Raw genomic sequence first — 18,982 nt, 5'->3', positions numbered from 1 at the left:
AGGTGGTTGCTGCGGATGAATGGCACGACAATGTGACTCAGGATCTCATCACGGTATCTCTATGCATTCAAATTGCCATCTATAAAATGCAATTTGTTTCGTTGCCCGTAGCTTATGCCTGCCCATACCAGAACCCCACCATGGGGCACTCTGTCAACAACGTTGACATCAGCAAAACGCTCACCCACACGATGTCATACACGTGGTCTGTGGATGTGAGGCCGGTTGGAAGTACTACTAAGTTCTCTAAAACGACGTTGGAGGTGGCTAATGGTAGAGAAATTAACATTAAAATCCCTGGCAACAGCTCTGGTAGACATTCCTGCAGTCAGCATGCCAATTGCACGCTTCCTCAAAACTTGAGACATCTGTGGCATTGTGTTGTTTGACAAAACTAGCCACTTTAAACAGTGCCACTTTTATGTTTACATACCCTACATTACTCATCTCATATGTATATACTGTACTCTATACCATCTACTGCATCTTGCCTATGCCGTTCTGTACCATCACTCATTCATATATTTTTATGTACATATTCTTCATCCCTTTGTTGTTGTTGTGGAAGTGTTAGGTTAGATTACTCGTTGGTTATTACTGCATTGTCGGAACTAGAAGCACAAGCATTTCACAACACTCGCACTAACATCTGCTAACCATGTGTATGTGACAAATAAAATTAGATTTGAAAACTGTGAATTTTATAGTGGCCTTTTACTGTCCACAGCACAAGGTGCACCTGTGTAATGATCCGCTTCTTGATATGCCACACCTGTCAGGTGGATGAATTATCTTGGCAGGGATGTAAACAAATTTGTGGACAAAAATGTAGAGAAATATGCTTTTTGTGTGCATGGAAAATGTCTGGGATCTTTTATTTCAGCTCATAAAACATGGCAAAAACACATTACATGTTGTGTTTATATTTTTGATCAGTGTATATGGAATTGTTTTAAAATTGTCAAACCATGGACTATTTAGCTATTTGAATTGTATGACCCCCGTAAATATTATTATAATTAGTCATAAGGAATAAGGTTATGAAATGTCTCTCCTATATCTAGGAAATATAAGAATTCTCAGGAATATATACATTTTGGAACACATATTTAACCCCCTTTTTTTGATTGCACAAAACCACTTACATACTTTCATTCTTTAAACCGGTACCAGGTTACCTTCAGGCAAGTGATGCTTCTCGGGCTCCCCGACTGGCAACAGCGGGCCGAATGTGGCTTGTGGGTGGTATTACTTGGCCCCCCAAGTTTTCGGGAACAATTTTTTTATTTAATTGTACACAAAATACTCTAAAAACACCAGGAAATCAGTTACAAGTGATGTTCATTTTTGAAATCTATTCCCAAAAATTCCCACACATAATAAAGAGACACGTGATCATATACAAATGTTAGCAACATTTGAAATGATTATGTTTTAGTCAAATATTATATCTGTTTGGGCTGCTTGCGGCCAATTGGCAGTCAACAAACTATTACGTTCTGGGCCGCGACCATCCGCTCAATAATAATATCATCCCACTGCTGAATCTAGTTGATGATCCCTATTTGTAGATCAAAACAGAGAACACTATCGTGTTCATGACAGTAAGGCTCATATTAGTTTGTAGACCAAACGGTTCGGGCGTTACAGGTAGATGTTGGCACATCAGTGGTACCGTGGGGCCAAAATAGTTAATATGCTACTTTGTACACCAAACTGCTCAGACGCTACAGACGTTTCCGGGAGGAGACATATTTTGGGGATTTCTCCTGGTCTGACAAACAGTGCTGTAGTTCTGCCACATTTTTACAGCAGATATGGAAGGCTGACATAGGCGGATGCAATGGACTAAGACTCAGCCCATACAAGAAAACAGATACAGGGCCTTCAGAAAGTATTCACACCACATTTTGTTGTGTTACAGCCTGAATTTAAAATGGAATAAATTGAGATTGTGTGTCACTGGCCTACACACAATACCCCATAATGTAAAAGTGGGATGTTTAAAATAAAATAAAAATCTAAGTAATAAAAAGAAAAAAAAGAAAAGCTGGAAAGTCTCTTGGGTCAATAAGTATTCAACCCCTTTGTTACAGCAAGCCTAAATAAGTTCAGGAGAATAAATGCGCCTAACAAGTCACATAATACGTTGCAAGGATCCGCCCATTTTTTTTCCACCGAAAATGATATACCCAAATCGAATTGCCTGTAGCTCAAGCCCTGAAGCAAGGATATGCATATTATTGGTACCATTTGAATGGAAACACTTTGAAGTTTGTGGAAATGTTAAAGAAATGTAGGAGAATATAACACAATAGATCTGGTAAAAGATAATACAAAGAAAAAAAAAACTTTCTTATGTACTTTTTTTGTACCATCATCTTTGAAATGCAAGAGAAAGGCCATAATGTATTATTCCGGCCCAGGTGAAATTTAGATTTTGGCCACTAGATGGCAGCAGTGTATGCATAAACTTTAGACTGATCCAATGAACCATTACATTTCGGTTCAAAATTTTGTATCAAGACTGCCCAAATGTGCCCAATTGGTTTATTAATAACTTTTCATATTCGAAATTGTGCACCCTCTTCAAAAAATAGCATGGTATTATTTCACTGTACAAGCTACTGTAAATTGGATAGTGGAGTTAGATTAACAAGAATTTAAGCTTCAGCCCATATCAGATATGTCTATGTCCTGGAAAATGTTCTTGTTACTTTCAACCCCATGCTTTAGCCTATGTTAGGTTAACCGTCCCGTGGACGGGACAGATCCCTAATTAACATGATTTTTGAATGACTACTGAATCTCTGTACCCCACCCATAAAATTATATGTAAGGTCCCTCAGTTGAGCAGTGAATTTCAAACACAGAATCAACCACAAAGATCAGGGAGCTTTTCCAACACCTCGCAATGAAGGGCACTTATTGGTAGATGGGTAAAATAAAATAAAAAGCTGTTGAATATCCCTTTGAGCATGGTGAAGTTATAAATTACACTTTGGAAGAGGTATCAATACACCCAGTCACTACAAAGATAAAGGCGCCCTTCGTAACTCAGTTGTTGGAGAGGAAGGAAACTGCTCAGGGATTTCACCATGAGGCCAATGGTGACTTTAAAACAGTTACAGAGTTAAATGGCTGTGATAGGAGAAAACTGAGGATGGATCAACAACGTTATTGTTACTCCACAATAATAACCGAAATGACAGAGTCAAAAGAAGGAAGCCTGTACATTCCAAAACATGCATCCTTTTTTCAACAAGGAACTTAAGTAATACTGCAAAAAAATGTGGTTAAGAAATGTAATTCATTTCCTGAATAGAAAGCGTTATGTGTGGGTTAAATCCAACACAACACAACACTGAGTAGCATGGTGGTGGCTGCATCATGTTATGGTTATGCTTGTCATTGGCAAGGACTAGGGAGTTTCTTTTTTGGTTGATAAAAAAAAAGCACAGACAAAATCCTAGAGGAAAACCTGGTTCAGTCTGCTTTCCAACAGACATTGGGAGACACATTCACCTTTCAGCAGGACAATAACCTAAAACACAAGGACAAATCTACACTGACGATGCTTACCAAGATGACATCGACTGTTCCTGAGTGACATAGTTACAGTTTTTACTTAAATCAGCTTGAAAATGTATGGCAAGCCTTGAAAATGGTTGTCTACCAATGATCAACAATCAATTTGGCAGAGCATGAAGAATTTTAAAAAGAATAATGTGCAAATATTGTTCAATCCAGGTGTGCAAAGCTATTAGAGACTTACCAAGAAAGACTCACAGCTGTAATCATTGGCAAAGGTGATTCTAACTTGTATTGACTCAGGGGTTTGAATGTTCATGCAATCAAGATAGTGTTTTATTTGTCATATATTTTTTGCATATGTTTTGACATGAGTATTTTGTGTAGATCTATGACAAAGAAAAGACAATTAAAATAGTTTAATCCCACCTAAATGTGGAAAAAATCAGTGAGCAGCTCACATATCACTGCACCTGTACATAGCCCTTCTGTGAACAGCCCATCCAACTACCTCATCCCCATAATGTATTTATTTATTTATCTTGCTCCTTTGCACCCCAGTATCTCTACTTGCACATCTACCATTCCAGTGTTTAATTGCTACATTGTAATTACTTCACCACCATGGCCTAATTATTGCCTTGCCTCCCTTATCTTACCTCATTTGCACTCACTGTATATAGACTTTTCTTTTATTCTACTGTATTTTTTGACTGGGTGGGTGAATAATGCAAACGTCTAGCAACCCAAATGTTGTGAATTCAAATCTCATCACAGGCATCTTTAGCATTTTAACTAACTACCACTTTTTTAGCTACTTTGCAACTACTTAGCATGTTAGCTAACCTTTCCCTAACTCTAAATGGAGTGTGTCATGTATTTACATATAGAATAATACTAAATGCTCTGAGACCATGATGATGAGGGATCTAATCATCATATTTTGTTCCTGCAGTGATGATTCACCATCTTCATCTAATGTTTCATAGTTCATCTGCAGATAATCGCCAAAAGCCTTGGCCTACCAGTAGCCTATGCAAATTAGGGAGCCAAATGAAATCTCTCTCACCGAGCTTCGGTAGGCTATACTAGCTATGTTTCCATTAACTTGTCCAGTGATATTTTTGTCAACATCTATAAAGTTTCCATAGAAAATATATGCGACAGTCGCCCGCTAGGATGCGTTTCCTTTTAACTATCGTGTAGAAAATAACTGCTGGACGTAATTATGTCACATCTAAAAAATTCAAAAATTCACAAAAACCTACAGTGTCAAAGACATTTTTTTTGTGGTTGAAGTGTTTCCATTACTCATTTAGGCAAATTGTGTTAATTAATAAATTGCCGACAACTGTCCGCCCTCCCACTTATCAGTTTCATGTCTCAGGTAGCCCGCAAAAGCCAGAATGGATTGAATGCAATAATTTACTAATATTTGCCACATTCTAATTCTCATGTGCCTAACATATCCTGATTGGCTGTCCAGGCAAGTCCGTCCCATGTTGAAACTTGCACTTCTGGTTTACTTGCCCCGATGTGATACCACGGCATGGACGTATAACCACTTTGCATGATCCATGAATGGCAAAGGGATATGGATATTCAGCTAGCAGGATATACGCTGCACCAGCAAGATAGAACAGCACACTCTGATAAGACAAGTGGGGGCGGCGGTCTGTGCATATTTGTAAACAACTGCAGGTGCACTAAATCTAAGGAAGTCTCTAGATTTTGCTCGCCTGAAGTGGAGTATCTTATGATAAACTGTACACCACACAATTTGCCAAGAGAGTTTTCATCCATACAGGAAAAGGAGGACCGAGCGCGGCCCCATTCTCATCGATGGGGCTGTAGTGGAGCAGGTTGAGAGCTTCAAGTTCCTTGGTGTCCACATCACCAAAAAACTAGAACGGTCCAAACACACCAAGACAGTCGTGAAGAGGGCACGACAAAGCCTCTTCCCCCTCAGGAAACTAAAAAGATTTGGCATGGGTCCTCAGATCCTCAAAAGGTTCTACAGCTGCAACAGAGAGCATCCTGACTGGTTGCATCACTGCCTGGTACGGCAACTGCTCGGCCTCTGACCGCAAGGCACTACAGAGGGTAGTGCGTACGGCCCAGTACATCACTGGGGCTAAGCTGGCTGCCATCCAGGACCTCTACACCAGGCGGTGTCAGAGGTAGGCCCTAAAAATTGTCAAAGACTCCAGCCACCCCAGAACAACGTAAAACCTGCAGGTAGCACTGTAAAGTAATGAAGAACAATGTAAAACCTACTGATAGCACTGTAAAGTAATGAAGAACAATGTAAAACCTGCTGGTAGCACTGTAAAGTAACCAGGAACAATGTAAAACCTGCAGGTAGCACTGTAAAGTAATGAAGAACAATGTAAAACCTGCTGATAGCACTGTAAAGTAACCAGGAACAATGTAAAACCTGCTGATGGCACTGTAAAGTAACCAGGAACAATGTAAAACCTACTGATAGCACTGTAAAGTAATGAAGAACAATGTAAAACCTGCTGATAGCACTGCAAAGTAACCAGGAACAATGTAAAACCTGCTGATAGCACTGTAAAGTAACCAGGAACAATGTAAAACCTTCATGATAGTACTGTAAAGTAATGAAGAACAATGTAAAACCTGCCGATAGCACTGCAAAGTAACCAGGAACAATGTAAAACCTGCAGGTAGCACTGTAAAGTAATGAAGAACAATGTAAAACCTGCTGATAGCACTGTAAAGTAACCAGGAACAATGTAAAACCTGCTGATGGCACTGTAAAGTAACCAGGAACAATGTAAAACCTACTGATAGCACTGTAAAGTAATGAAGAACAATGTAAAACCTGCTGATAGCACTGTAAAGTAACCAGGAACAATGTGAAACCTGCTGATAGCACTGTAAAGTAACCAGGAACAATGTGAAACCTGCTGATAGCACTGTAAAGTAACCAGGAACAATGTGAAACCTGCAGATAGTTCCTGAATACTTTACAGTGCTATGTAAAACCTGCAGATAACACTGTAAAGTAACCAGGAACAATGTGAAACCTGCAGATAGCACTGTAAAGTAACCAGGAACAACGTAAAACCTGCAGGTAGCACTGTAAAGTAATGAAGAACAATGTAAAACCTGCTGATAGCACTGCAAAGTAACCAGGAACAATGTAAAACCTGCTGATAGCACTGTAAAGAAACCAGGAACAATGTAAAACCTTCATGATAGCACTGTAAAGTAATGAAGAACAATGTAAAACCTGCCGATAGCACTGCAAAGTAACCAGGAACAATGTAAAACCTGCTGATAGCACTGTAAAGTAACCAGGAACAATGTAAAACCTGCTGATAGCACTGTAAAGTAATGAAGAACAATGTAAAACCTGCTGATAGCACTGCAAAGTAACCAGGAACAATGTAAAACCTACTGATAGCACTGTAAAGTAACCAGGAACAATGTAAAACCTGCTGATAGCACTGTAAAGTAACCAGGAACAATGTGAAACCTGCTGATAGCACTGTAAAGTAACCAGGAACATTGTGAAACCTACTGATAGCACTGTAAAGTAACCAGGAACAATGTAAAACCTGCTGATAGCACTGTAAAGTAACCAGGAACAATGTGAAACCTGCTGATAGCACTGTAAAGTAACCAGGAACAATGTAAAACCTGCTGATAGCACTGTAAAGTAATGAAGAACAATGTAAAACCTGCTGATAGCACTGCAAAGTAACCAGGAACAATGTAAAACCTACTGATAGCACTGTAAAGTAACCAGGAACAATGTAAAACCTGCTGATAGCACTGTAAAGTAACCAGGAACAATGTAAAACCTGCAGATAACACTGTAAAGTAACCAGGAACAATGTGAAACCTGCAGATAGCACTGTAAAGTAACCAGGAACAACGTAAAACCTGCAGGTAGCACTGTAAAGTAATGAAGAACAATGTAAAACCTGCTGATAGCACTGCAAAGTAACCAGGAACAATGTAAAACCTGCTGATAGCACTGTAAAGTAACCAGGAACAATGTAAAACCTTCATGATAGTACTGTAAAGTAATGAAGAACAATGTAAAACCTGCCGATAGCACTGCAAAGTAACCAGGAACAATGTAAAACCTGCTGACAGCACTGTAAAGTAACCAGGAACAATGTAAAACCTGCTGATAGCACTGTAAAGTAATGAAGAACAATGTAAAACCTGCTGATAGCACTGCAAAGTAACCAGGAACAATGTAAAACCTACTGATAGCACTGTAAAGTAACCAGGAACAATGTAAAATCTACTGATAGCACTGTAAAGTAACCAGGAACAATGTAAAACCTGCTGATAGCACTGTAAAGTAACCAGGAACAATGTGAAACCTGCTGATAGCACTGTAAAGTAACCAGGAACAATGTGAAACCTGCTGATAGCACTGTAAAGTAACCAGGAACAATGTGAAACCTGCAGATAGTTCCTGAATACTTTACAGTGCTATGTAAAACCTGCAGATAACACTGTAAAGTAACCAGGAACAATGTGAAACCTGCAGATAGCACTGTAAAGTAACCAGGAACAACGTAAAACCTGCAGGTAGCACTGTAAAGTAATGAAGAACAATGTAACACCTGCTGATAGCACTGCAAAGTAACCAGGAACAATGTAAAACCTGCTGATAGCAATGTAAAGAAACCAGGAACAATGTAAAACCTTCATGATAGCACTGTAAAGTAATGAAGAACAATGTAAAACCTGCCGATAGCACTGCAAAGTAACCAGGAACAATGTAAAACCTGCTGATAGCACTGTAAAGTAACCAGGAACAATGTAAAACCTGCTGATAGCACTGTAAAGTAATGAAGAACAATGTAAAACCTGCTGATAGCACTGCAAAGTAACCAGGAACAATGTAAAACCTACTGATAGCACTGTAAAGTAACCAGGAACAATGTAAAACCTGCTGATAGCACTGTAAAGTAACCAGGAACAATGTGAAACCTGCTGATAGCACTGTAAAGTAACCAGGAACAATGTGAAACCTGCTGATAGCACTGTAAAGTAACCAGGAACAATGTGAAACCTGCAGATAGTTCCTGAATACTTTACAGTGCTATGTAAAACCTGCAGATAACACAGTAAAGTAACCAGGAACAATGTAAAACCTGCTGATAGCACTGTAAAGTAACCAGGAACAATGTAAAACCTTCATGATAGCACTGTAAAGTAATGAAGAACAATGTAAAACCTGCTGATAGCACTGCAAAGTAACCAGGAACAATGTAAAACCTGCTGATAGCACTGTAAAGTAACCAGGAACAATGTAAAACCTGCTGATAGCACTGTAAAGTAACCAGGAACAATGTGAAACCTGCTGATAGCACTGTAAAGTAACCAGGAACAATGTGAAACCTGCTGATAGCACTGTAAAGTAACCAGGAACAATGTGAAACCTGCTGATAGCACTGTAGAGTAACCAGGAACCATGTGAAACCTGCTGATAGCACTGTAGAGTAACCAGGAACCATGTGAAACCTGCTGATAGCACTGTAAAGTAACCAGGAACAATGTGAAACCTGCTGATAGCACTGTAAAGTAACCAGGAACAATGTGAAACCTGCTGATAGCACTGTAAAGTAACCAGGAACAATGTGAAACCTGCAGATAGTTCCTGAATACTTTACAGTGCTATGTAAAACCTGCAGATAACACTGTAAAGTAACCAGGAACAATGTGAAACCTGCAGATAGTTCCTGAATACTTTACAGTGCTATGTAAAACCTGCAGATAACACTGTAAAGTAACCAGGAACAATGTGAAACCTGCAGATAGCACTGTAAAGTAACCAGGAACAACGTAAAACCTGCAGGTAGCACTGTAAAGTAATGAAGAACAATGTAAAACCTGCTGATAGCACTGCAAAGTAACCAGGAACAATGTAAAACCTGCTGATAGCACTGTAAAGTAACCAGGAACAATGTAAAACCTTCATGATAGCACTGTAAAGTAATGAAGAACAATGTAAAACCTGCCGATAGCACTGCAAAGTAACCAGGAACAATGTAAAACCTGCTGATAGCACTGTAAAGTAACCAGGAACAATGTAAAACCTGCTGATAGCACTGTAAAGTAATGAAGAACAATGTAAAACCTGCTGATAGCACTGCAAAGTAACCAGGAACAATGTAAAACCTACTGATAGCACTGTAAAGTAACCAGGAACAATGTAAAACCTGCTGATAGCACTGTAAAGTAACCAGGAACAATGTGAAACCTGCTGATAGCACTGTAAAGTAACCAGGAACAATGTGAAACCTGCTGATAGCACTGTAAAGTAACCAGGAACAATGTGAAACCTGCAGATAGTTCCTGAATACTTTACAGTGCTATGTAAAACCTGCAGATAACACTGTAAAGTAACCAGGAACAATGTGAAACCTGCAGATAGCACTGTAAAGTAACCAGGAACAACGTAAAACCTGCAGGTAGCACTGTAAAGTAATGAAGAACAATGTAAAACCTGCTGATAACACTGCAAAGTAACCAGGAACAATGTAAAACCTGCTGATAGCACTGTAAAGTAACCAGGAACAATGTAAAACCTTCATGATAGCACTGTAAAGTAATGAAGAACAATGTAAAACTTGCCGATAGCACTGCAAATTAACCAGGAACAATGTAAAACCTGCTGATGGCACTGTAAAGTAACCAGGAACAATGTAAAACCTGCTGATAGCACTGTAAAGTAATGAAGAACAATGTAAAACCTGCTGATAGCACTGCAAGGTAGCCAGGAACAATGTAAAACCTACTGATAGCACTGTAAAGTAACCAGGAACAATGTAAAACCTGCTGATAGCACTGTAAAGTAACCAGGAACAATGTGAAACCTGCTGATAGCACTGTAAAGTAACCAGGAACAATGTGAAACCTGCTGATAGCACTGTAAAGTAACCAGGAACAATGTGAAACCTGCAGATAGTTCCTGAATACTTTACAGTGCTATGTAAAACCTGCAGATAACACTGTAAAGTAATCAGGAACAATGTGAAACCTGCAGATAGCACTATAAAGTAACCAGGAACAACGTAAAACCTGCAGGTAGCACTGTAAAGTAATGAAGAACAATGTAAAACCTGCAGATAGCACTATAAAGTAACCAGGAACAACGTAAAACCTGCAGGTAGCACTGTAAAGTAATGAAGAACAATGTAAAACCTGCTGATAGCACTGTAAAGTAACCAGGAACAATGTGAAACCTGCTGATAGCACTGTAGAGTAACCAGGAACCATGTGAAACCTGCTGATAGCACTGTAGAGTAACCAGGAACCATGTGAAACTTGCTGATAGCACTGTAAAGTAACCAGGAACAATGTGAAACCTGGAGATAACACTGTAAAGTAGAACTCCTATGTATATGTGATTCATATATATTTTCATGCTTTAGCTGTTATTCATGATAGAAACTTGAACATACTCGCACCCTGTCATACAAGACATTGTTGATGGGAATTTACAGTACAATGTTTACAGTGCTTTGCTTATACTTGCAGCTACGGGTGGCAGGTAGCCTAGCGGTTAGAGCGTTGTGCCAGTAACCGAAAGGTTGCGAGATCGAATCTCCAAGCTGACAAGGTAAAAATCTGTCTTTCTGCCCCTGAACAAGGCAGTTAACCCACCGTTCCCCCGGTAGGCTGTCATTGTAAATAAGAACTCGTTCTTAACTGACTTGCCTAGTTAAATACAATAGGTAATACAATTAAAAATGATTTAATAATAGGATACTGTCACCTAAATCTCATGAATCAGTTTTCCAATTCTAAGCAACAGATATCATGATCTTCTTTTTGTTACAATAGCCTGCAGACAGCCTGTAAGATTGACATTATCATGTCATTATATTATTATTATTATTATATTATTATGTTTTTCCCTAATCTGTTATAATATACTTAAAAAAAAAAAAATTGTATTATGCATTTCAATCATTTTTTTCTTGAAATTACAAATGTAAGTCAACAAATTCCAAAGCTGTTACAATCTTTTTAATAAATATTTATTTGCAAGAAAGAGTAACAAAACACAGATGCAACCATTTTAATTGCATTAAAAAACTGTAAGGCATTTTTGTTTGTACGGTCTTTATGTTAACTAGATCGTCAACCTTATTGGCTTGAATCAGTTTTCCAATTCTAAGCAACAGATATCATCATGATCTTCTTTTTGTTACAATAGAATGCATTTGACTGTATGATATGTTGATGAATAATGTTTCGGAAACATTTGTTTGACATTAATTTGCTGATCCATAAACATCAATTTTCAAGACAAAATATTGCAAATATATTACCATTAAAAGTGCAATGATACACAAAATAAAAAAAACAGCATCCTGCAAGATAATTATTCATATTAAAGAATCTTATTTTAAGGACACACTGACAAAGGGACAAAATGTTTTGTTCTCCATAATTTTGCACATCATAATTTTGCCTTACATTCATACAAGATGAACACTAATACTGGTTTATCAAGAGGCAACGAAGCAAGCTCACACAATTTATATGCTGCACTGAGTCCATTAAGAGACCATGATAAAAGCTGAAGGATTTTAATATAATCCTAACTCCCTTGTTATGTAAGCTTAGCTGGCCTTTTGTGGTTTACTGAGTTGACCGGCTGGCCCTCTGAGAACACCGAACACAGACTGGTTTTGTTGGCTAGCGTTTGAAGGGGGGGGAATACAGAACTCTCCTTTCAGTAATACCGATCCTCTTCCTAGTCTCTGTAGGCATGCTCTACTGCCTATCCTCACTGGAGCATTCAACCCTGTCCAGACACTCTCTACCTTCTATAATTCTAATTTCACAGGTGTCTGTGGTCGGCATTGAGCCTGTCACTGCAGATAGAACCCCTCAGGCCCCAGAGATAAATGCAGGTGTCTTTTTTGTCTTCTGCATTTTTAGCCTTCAATGTGCTTTTAACCTACTACAATTTGGCACGTCATCTTGTTGATCCTCAGTCATTATTTATTGTTTTTAGTAATGAATGAATGAATGCAGACAGTCTGGTTTGAATCAATGTTATGTGTACTGTACACGAGAAAGGGCTTGCTAGAATTTTTAGAACAAGGTGTCTTCCTGTATCAAAATGTGCCTTTATAACGACAGATGGGAAGTTCAAGACATCACATTGTTGGAAATGAAAACCCTTTGCAAGGCAGATGACCATGCAGTATTCTTATGAAGTTAAGCATGTGCAATTAAAGTTGAATTAACAATAAAAACATCATTAAAAACATAGCAATCCTGAGTTATCAGGTAAAGGTTCATATCAGAGGATATAAAAAAATAGTGACACTTAAAAGGGACTAAATGAATGTATGCCTTCAATGACCTCCCACCAATACATTTCAGGTGGATAGTTTGCACGTTTGACCGTTCTCTTACTCTTTTCAATGATTAGAAAATACATAGTGGATATCACCATAGAACATAAAGCAATATTTCTGATGAGGTTCTTTGTGATATGATAACATTTGCACTCAAAAGAATAGAACGCAGTAAATGGTATAAACTCATATCAGATATGAGCAATACACAGTGTTGGGGAGTAGTGAACTACATGTAGCTCAACTAGTAATTTAACTACATTTTGCAGTAGCTTGGTGGTAGTTGAATTACATTCTAATCTTGGTAGTGTTTTCAGTAGTTAATGACTTTATACCATGTTGTGGTGTAGCTAACAACTGGAATTACACATTACTCTTTTTGCAAGATACGGGTAGGAAATCATTTCCTTTCTTTTTCGGCATCAGACCTGACTAATTCTCACTTGGAACATTGTGCTTGTGTTTAATAGACAAAATTACACATTCCGTTAACATTTTATCCCAAGATGCAATTTGTAGTCTATGACATTTCAGATTTGCATATGATCATTCATTTTTGAAGTAGTTTGGATGCAGTGAAATACTTTTTTTTAATATAATATATTACAATATATATAGCGTTAACATTATTAGGGTAGCTTTTGTGTAGCTTAACTTCTTCCAGTTTGAAGTAATTGGTAGCTTGGGAAACTATATTTTCAGAGTAGCTTCATCAACACTGGTAATAGAATATCTTACCTTACCTGAATAACATTAACAACAAACATGTTTCATTGGTATCATTTACTGTCAATGTAGATGTAATCAATAATATTTAAAGCAGAGGAAACAAGGTAGAAACCAACAATTATTGTGACAGCCGTACTGTTTCTAATTTTTTATTTTAAATATGATTTTGTGGTCGTCTGAGGTTTGTTATTTGAATGAAGAAATGCACTTCTAACCTGTCAACAAGTAAAAGACCTGTCAACTGAGATCACCTCATAGTATAATGTGGTATAACAGTAAACCAGAGTAAACATGTTTTAGCTGTGACTCCTGGTCACCTCTAGGTGTAACCTCTCCACATACTCACAGTGAAAAAAACATAACAACCTTCTATATCATTGAGAAAAATTAAAAATAAAATAGGACCAAAAGTGCAAGGGCTTTTTCTCATGGAGACCTAATAACATCTGCCTTGTGCCAGACAAAAGTAATTCTTGAACAATGTTTAACAGGAGATCATCTGTTTCTATCTTGGAGTGACTGCAGTCATGTGAAGCCCTGCCTAAGGATGGAATCAACAACCAGACACTCTTTGGGAGGAGGAAAGGGGAACCAGGATGCATGACTGCTGTCTCCAGAGCAGAGTAGAGACCCCTCTATCTATCCGAAAGGCCAAGGCTGCCTGAATACTGTCTGCTTGACTGTAGCTCCAGTCTGTTTGGGTAGAAAAACACAGCGTAGAGAGAGATCCTACTGTCCACGTTGGGTGAGTTCCCCCAGCATTATCTCCATAGTCTGTGCAGTGCCAGGGCTGAAAGGGCCAGGCTGGCCAGCAGGGCTGCTGAGGGGGCAGGGTGTTTGGCTGCTGCTGAATCCTCCATCGGGCCACTCCCGCTCCGGTCCGCTCCCACCACCGGGGCCTCGGTGCTGGCAAAGTCAAACTCAGTGACGCAGGCCTCCGTGCAGCCGCTGCCACTGCCCGAGCCACTGCCCTCGTCGCCTGGACAACAGCACAGGAACACACAGAGCACAATGAGCAGTCCAAAGATATACAGGGAGAGGAACTGACAGAGAACAACTAACAGAAAGAGCAACTGACAGAGACTATTGATAGACAATACACTTTGAACGTTAAAATGAAAACATGAACACAGAAAAAATTATTGCAGATTTTGAATATGAAAATGTTTAATAATATAAATGTATACAGTACCGGTCAAAAGTTTCAGAAGACCTACTCATTCGAGGGTTTTTCTTTATGTTTAATATTTTCTACATTGTGTAATAACAGTGAAGACATCAAAACTATGACATAAAACATATGGAATCATGTAGTAACCCAAAAAATGTAGTAACCAAATATTTGAGATTTGCCTTTGCCTTGACAGCTTTGCACACTCTTGGCAAAGCTGTCATCACACTCTTGAACAATCTAATATATAAAATGTATTTTGATTTGTTATACACTTTTTTTAGTTACTACATGATTCCATATGTGTTATTTCATAGTTTTTATGTAGAAATGTGCAAAATATAGAAGAACCCTTGAATGAGTCGGTGTGTCCAAACTTTTGACTGGTACTGTATATACACAGTGCATTCAGAAAGTATTCAGACCCCTTGACTTTTTCCACATTTTGTTAGGTTACAGCCTTATTCTAAAATGGATTAATTTAATGTTTTTCCTCATCAATTTACACACAATACCCCATAAGTGAAAACAGTTTTTTTTAATGTTTGCAAATATATATATATATATATATATATATATATATATATATATATATATATATATATATATATATATATATATATATATATATATATATAAATACAAAAAAATACCTTATTTACATAAGTATTCAGAACCTTTGCTATGAGACACGAACTTGAGCTCAGGTGCATTCTGTTTCCATTGATCATCCTTGAGATGTTTCTACAACTTGATTGGAGTCCACTCGTAGTAAATTCAATTGATTGGACAGGATTTGGAAATGCACACACCTGTCTATATACAGTGCCTTGCGAAAGTATTCGGCCCCCTTGAACTTTGCGACCTTTTGCCACATTTCAGGCTTCAAACATAAAGATATAAAACTGTATTTTTTTGTGAAGAATCAACAAGTGGGACACAATCATGAAGTGGAACGACATTTATTGGATATTTCAAACTTTTTTAACAAATCAAAAAATGATTCTTCAGCATTGAAGGTCTAGAACACAGTGGCCTCAATCATTCTTAAATTAAATAAGTTTGGAACCACCAAGACTCCCTGCCAAACTGAGCAATCGGGAGAGAAGGGCCTTGGTCAAGAACCCGATGGTCACTCTGAAAGAGGCCCAGAGTTCCTCTGTGGAGATGGGAGAACCTTCCAGAAGGACAATCATCTCTGCAGCACTCCACTAATAAGGCCTTTATGGAAGAGTGGCCAGACGGAAGTCACTCCTCAGTAAAAGGCAAAGTACAGAGAGATCCTTGATGAAAACCTGCTCCAGAGCGCTCAAGACCTCAGACCAACAGGACAACGATCCTAAGCACACAGCCAAAACAACAAAGGAGTGCCTTCGGGACAAGTGTCTGAATGTCCTTGAGTGGGCCAAGCCAGAGCCCGGACTTGAACCGGACTACAACATCTCTGGAGAGACCTGAAAATAGCTGTGCAGCGAAGCTCCCCATCCAACCTGGCAGAGCTTGAAAGGATCGGCAGAGTAAAATGGGAGAATCTCACCAAGTTTGTAACGTCATACCCAAGAACCCTCAAGGCTGTAATCGTTGCCAAAGGGTCTGAATACCTATGTAAATGTGATATTTCCGTTTAAAATTTTTACTGAATTAGATTTTTTCATAAATACCTGTTTTTGCTTTGTCATTATGGGGTTTTGTGTGTAGATTGATGATGGAAAACTTTTAGAATAACCATTTTAGAATAAGGCTGAAACGTAACAAAATGTGGAAAAAGTCAAGACGTCTGAATACTTTCCGAATGCACTGTATACGTGGAGTGTTACTTACTTGAGTCTTGAAAGTAGATATCATTGCCATTGTAGGCATTTTTTAACTTGTTTGTCATCACTCTCAGAGCCATGATCTGCTGGCGAATGAACGTGTCCGGCCTGGTGATGTCCACGCCCACCTCAGGGTTATTCACCTGATTGGTCAATCCGTCTTTCAGAACCTCTGGGAAATACCTGCCAGGCCAGACAATAACCATTCCTTTTCATTTTCATACATATTAAAAAGAGTTCCCATAGTTACCAATGCAACTGTTTTTTAAAGAAATCATGTCTTCTGCACACCGAGGCAAACACCAATTTGTTAGACAATTAGTAGAACATTTCATGTGGAACATTGGTGCAACACAGAGACTTCGGGTGAATGAGAGTAATGGCAGAGCAGTTAATGACACTCGACAGCCTCATTATAGTCTGGTCTGGCCTCCCCTGCATGCTGTGTCTGTCAAACAGAATTCTCCGGAACTGAGGCTGTGGGCTCTGCACCCTCCAGTTGGATAAGACAGGACAGAGACAAAGGCTGGACCCGCCATGTAACTCTCTACAGTGTTGTTTTTGTCCTCTGCTCTCCTTCTGACAGGCTGGAATAGCACAGGTCTGTCAGGGGTGACCAGGGTGAGTAGAGTGAGCTCTTGAAAGGCACTTGTCTAGGGATGTTTTGACATACTTTGAAGATATTTCTCCAGGGAAATTGTTACAGGGGTCACTTGCTATTTATTATTTCACAACTCAGTCACCGGTGCCACCCATCCAAGGCTGTGCAATGTTTCCCCACATCCACCAGTCTGTGCTGCTCTGAAACAGACAGCTTCGGGTAACAACACACCAAGAGGTATACTTTTTTAAATTATTTTTTAAATCATATTTTAACTAAAACCTGATTAAAAACCTAAACTCTGAAACAAGACCTGGGCTGTTACAAAAATCTGTTCTCCTACCAATTACTAATGCAAAAAAACCAACAACAACGACATAATAATACGCTTTCTAAACATCTGACAATTTACTTGGAACACCCACACAACCTATCACAGGTTATACTGGTCAGGCAACAAAACCGACGATAGTTGACATGGTGACAGTGCCTTCAGCATCTTCAGTTATGTTTGTATCTCAACCTTTGGGTGTTCAAACCCGTAGAAAAACCAGTAAGGGGGAAGTATGTTTCCGCATCTAGACAACCTGGCATATCAAGAAAGACGGGGAAGAGATCACAATTCAAGAACGCTGGGATAAATGCAACCTCTATGTAATTATCATACACAATTAAATATTACATTCATAATGACTCATTTAGTAATGAGATAGTCACATATAATTGATCTTTAGATGGTTCTTCATATGTCTGTGATGTTAGATTTTCTAAAAAAAAACAAACAAAAAGTGAAACAAATGGAAAGAAAGAAAGTTGGATTGAATAAACCCATTTGAACTTGGTACTAGAAGGTTATATCTGCAATCCAATTACAAGCCTGAACAAATACCGATGGACCAATCCGAACACATCTTTGCCATGTCCGTCTAAGTATGGTCTAGGCTAGACTTGCCAGCAATAATGGCACGGAAGCAAAATAACAACGCAGTCAGAAATCTTAAAGTAAATGTTGTCACATCGTTGTTCAGTGATGATAGTAATTTGACTGATGATCATAATACACGGCTTAATATATTTGATGATGTGTTCGGGCTCTATCTTAGTAAAACAGTGTTATTCGATCAGTTATGCATTCAAATAGCTGCAGTAGTCTTAAAAACTGAACAATTGTCAGAAAGAACGTTATGGCTGAACACAGATTGACATTTCAGTGCCATAAGGTTGTATATGTGATTGCACCCTCCTAAAAAAAACATGATTTACAAGCATCTCAGGAGTTTGATACTCTGCACTTTAGGTACCTTTAAGGTGAGAACCTTAATGGGTTATGAAATAAGAATTCACTACAAAACAGTTTTGAGATCTGGGATGTAAAAACATTGATTCTCAATATCTCAGAACTATGCTTTGCGCAGATAGAACTTAAAGTCCTAACGTCACTAAGTAATATGCACATAAAAGTACAGGATGTATTATGACCTTGGAATAACAGTAGTTTATTAGTCTCCCCTTTTGGGACAAAGCAGAATTTAACTTCAGTTTACAAACATTTTGGCCGCTAACGCAATTAATTCCAGCAACGAGGCATTATGCTGGTTATAAAAAGACATCAAAGCAAATTAAAACCAACATTAAAAATGGAATCAGCTACTTCTAAGAGAAAAGGAAGAGAGACAAAAGACTGCTCAATCCAGAAACCAGATAATCATTGGAATTCATGTTGAAAGGTGGAGAGCATTGAAAGGTTAGAAGTGTGAAGCTG

General features: G+C 38.5%; 1 protein-coding gene across 1 annotated transcript in view; it reads right to left on the bottom strand.

Moving 5' to 3' along the window:
• Window positions 1-11,544: 11,544 nt before the first annotated feature.
• Window positions 11,545-18,982, bottom strand: part of LOC110501901 (glypican-6) — a 161,780-nt gene continuing 154,342 nt past the window's right edge. Inside the window, exons 8-9 of the mRNA XM_036959354.2 lie at window positions 16,627-16,802; window positions 11,545-14,613 (exon numbers count right to left, since the gene is read on the bottom strand). Coding sequence (XP_036815249.2) covers window positions 14,396-14,613; window positions 16,627-16,802 — 394 coding nt within the window. The 3' untranslated portion in view covers window positions 11,545-14,395. The remainder of the gene's footprint in view (window positions 14,614-16,626; window positions 16,803-18,982) is intronic.

This window comes from Oncorhynchus mykiss, chromosome 22, assembly GCF_057628025.1.
Source record: "Oncorhynchus mykiss isolate SJ-2025 chromosome 22, ASM5762802v1, whole genome shotgun sequence".
Lineage (NCBI taxonomy): Eukaryota > Metazoa > Chordata > Actinopteri > Salmoniformes > Salmonidae > Oncorhynchus > Oncorhynchus mykiss.
The sequence above is the reverse complement of the archived record's forward strand: the minus strand, read 5'-3'. Positions and strand labels throughout refer to the sequence as shown.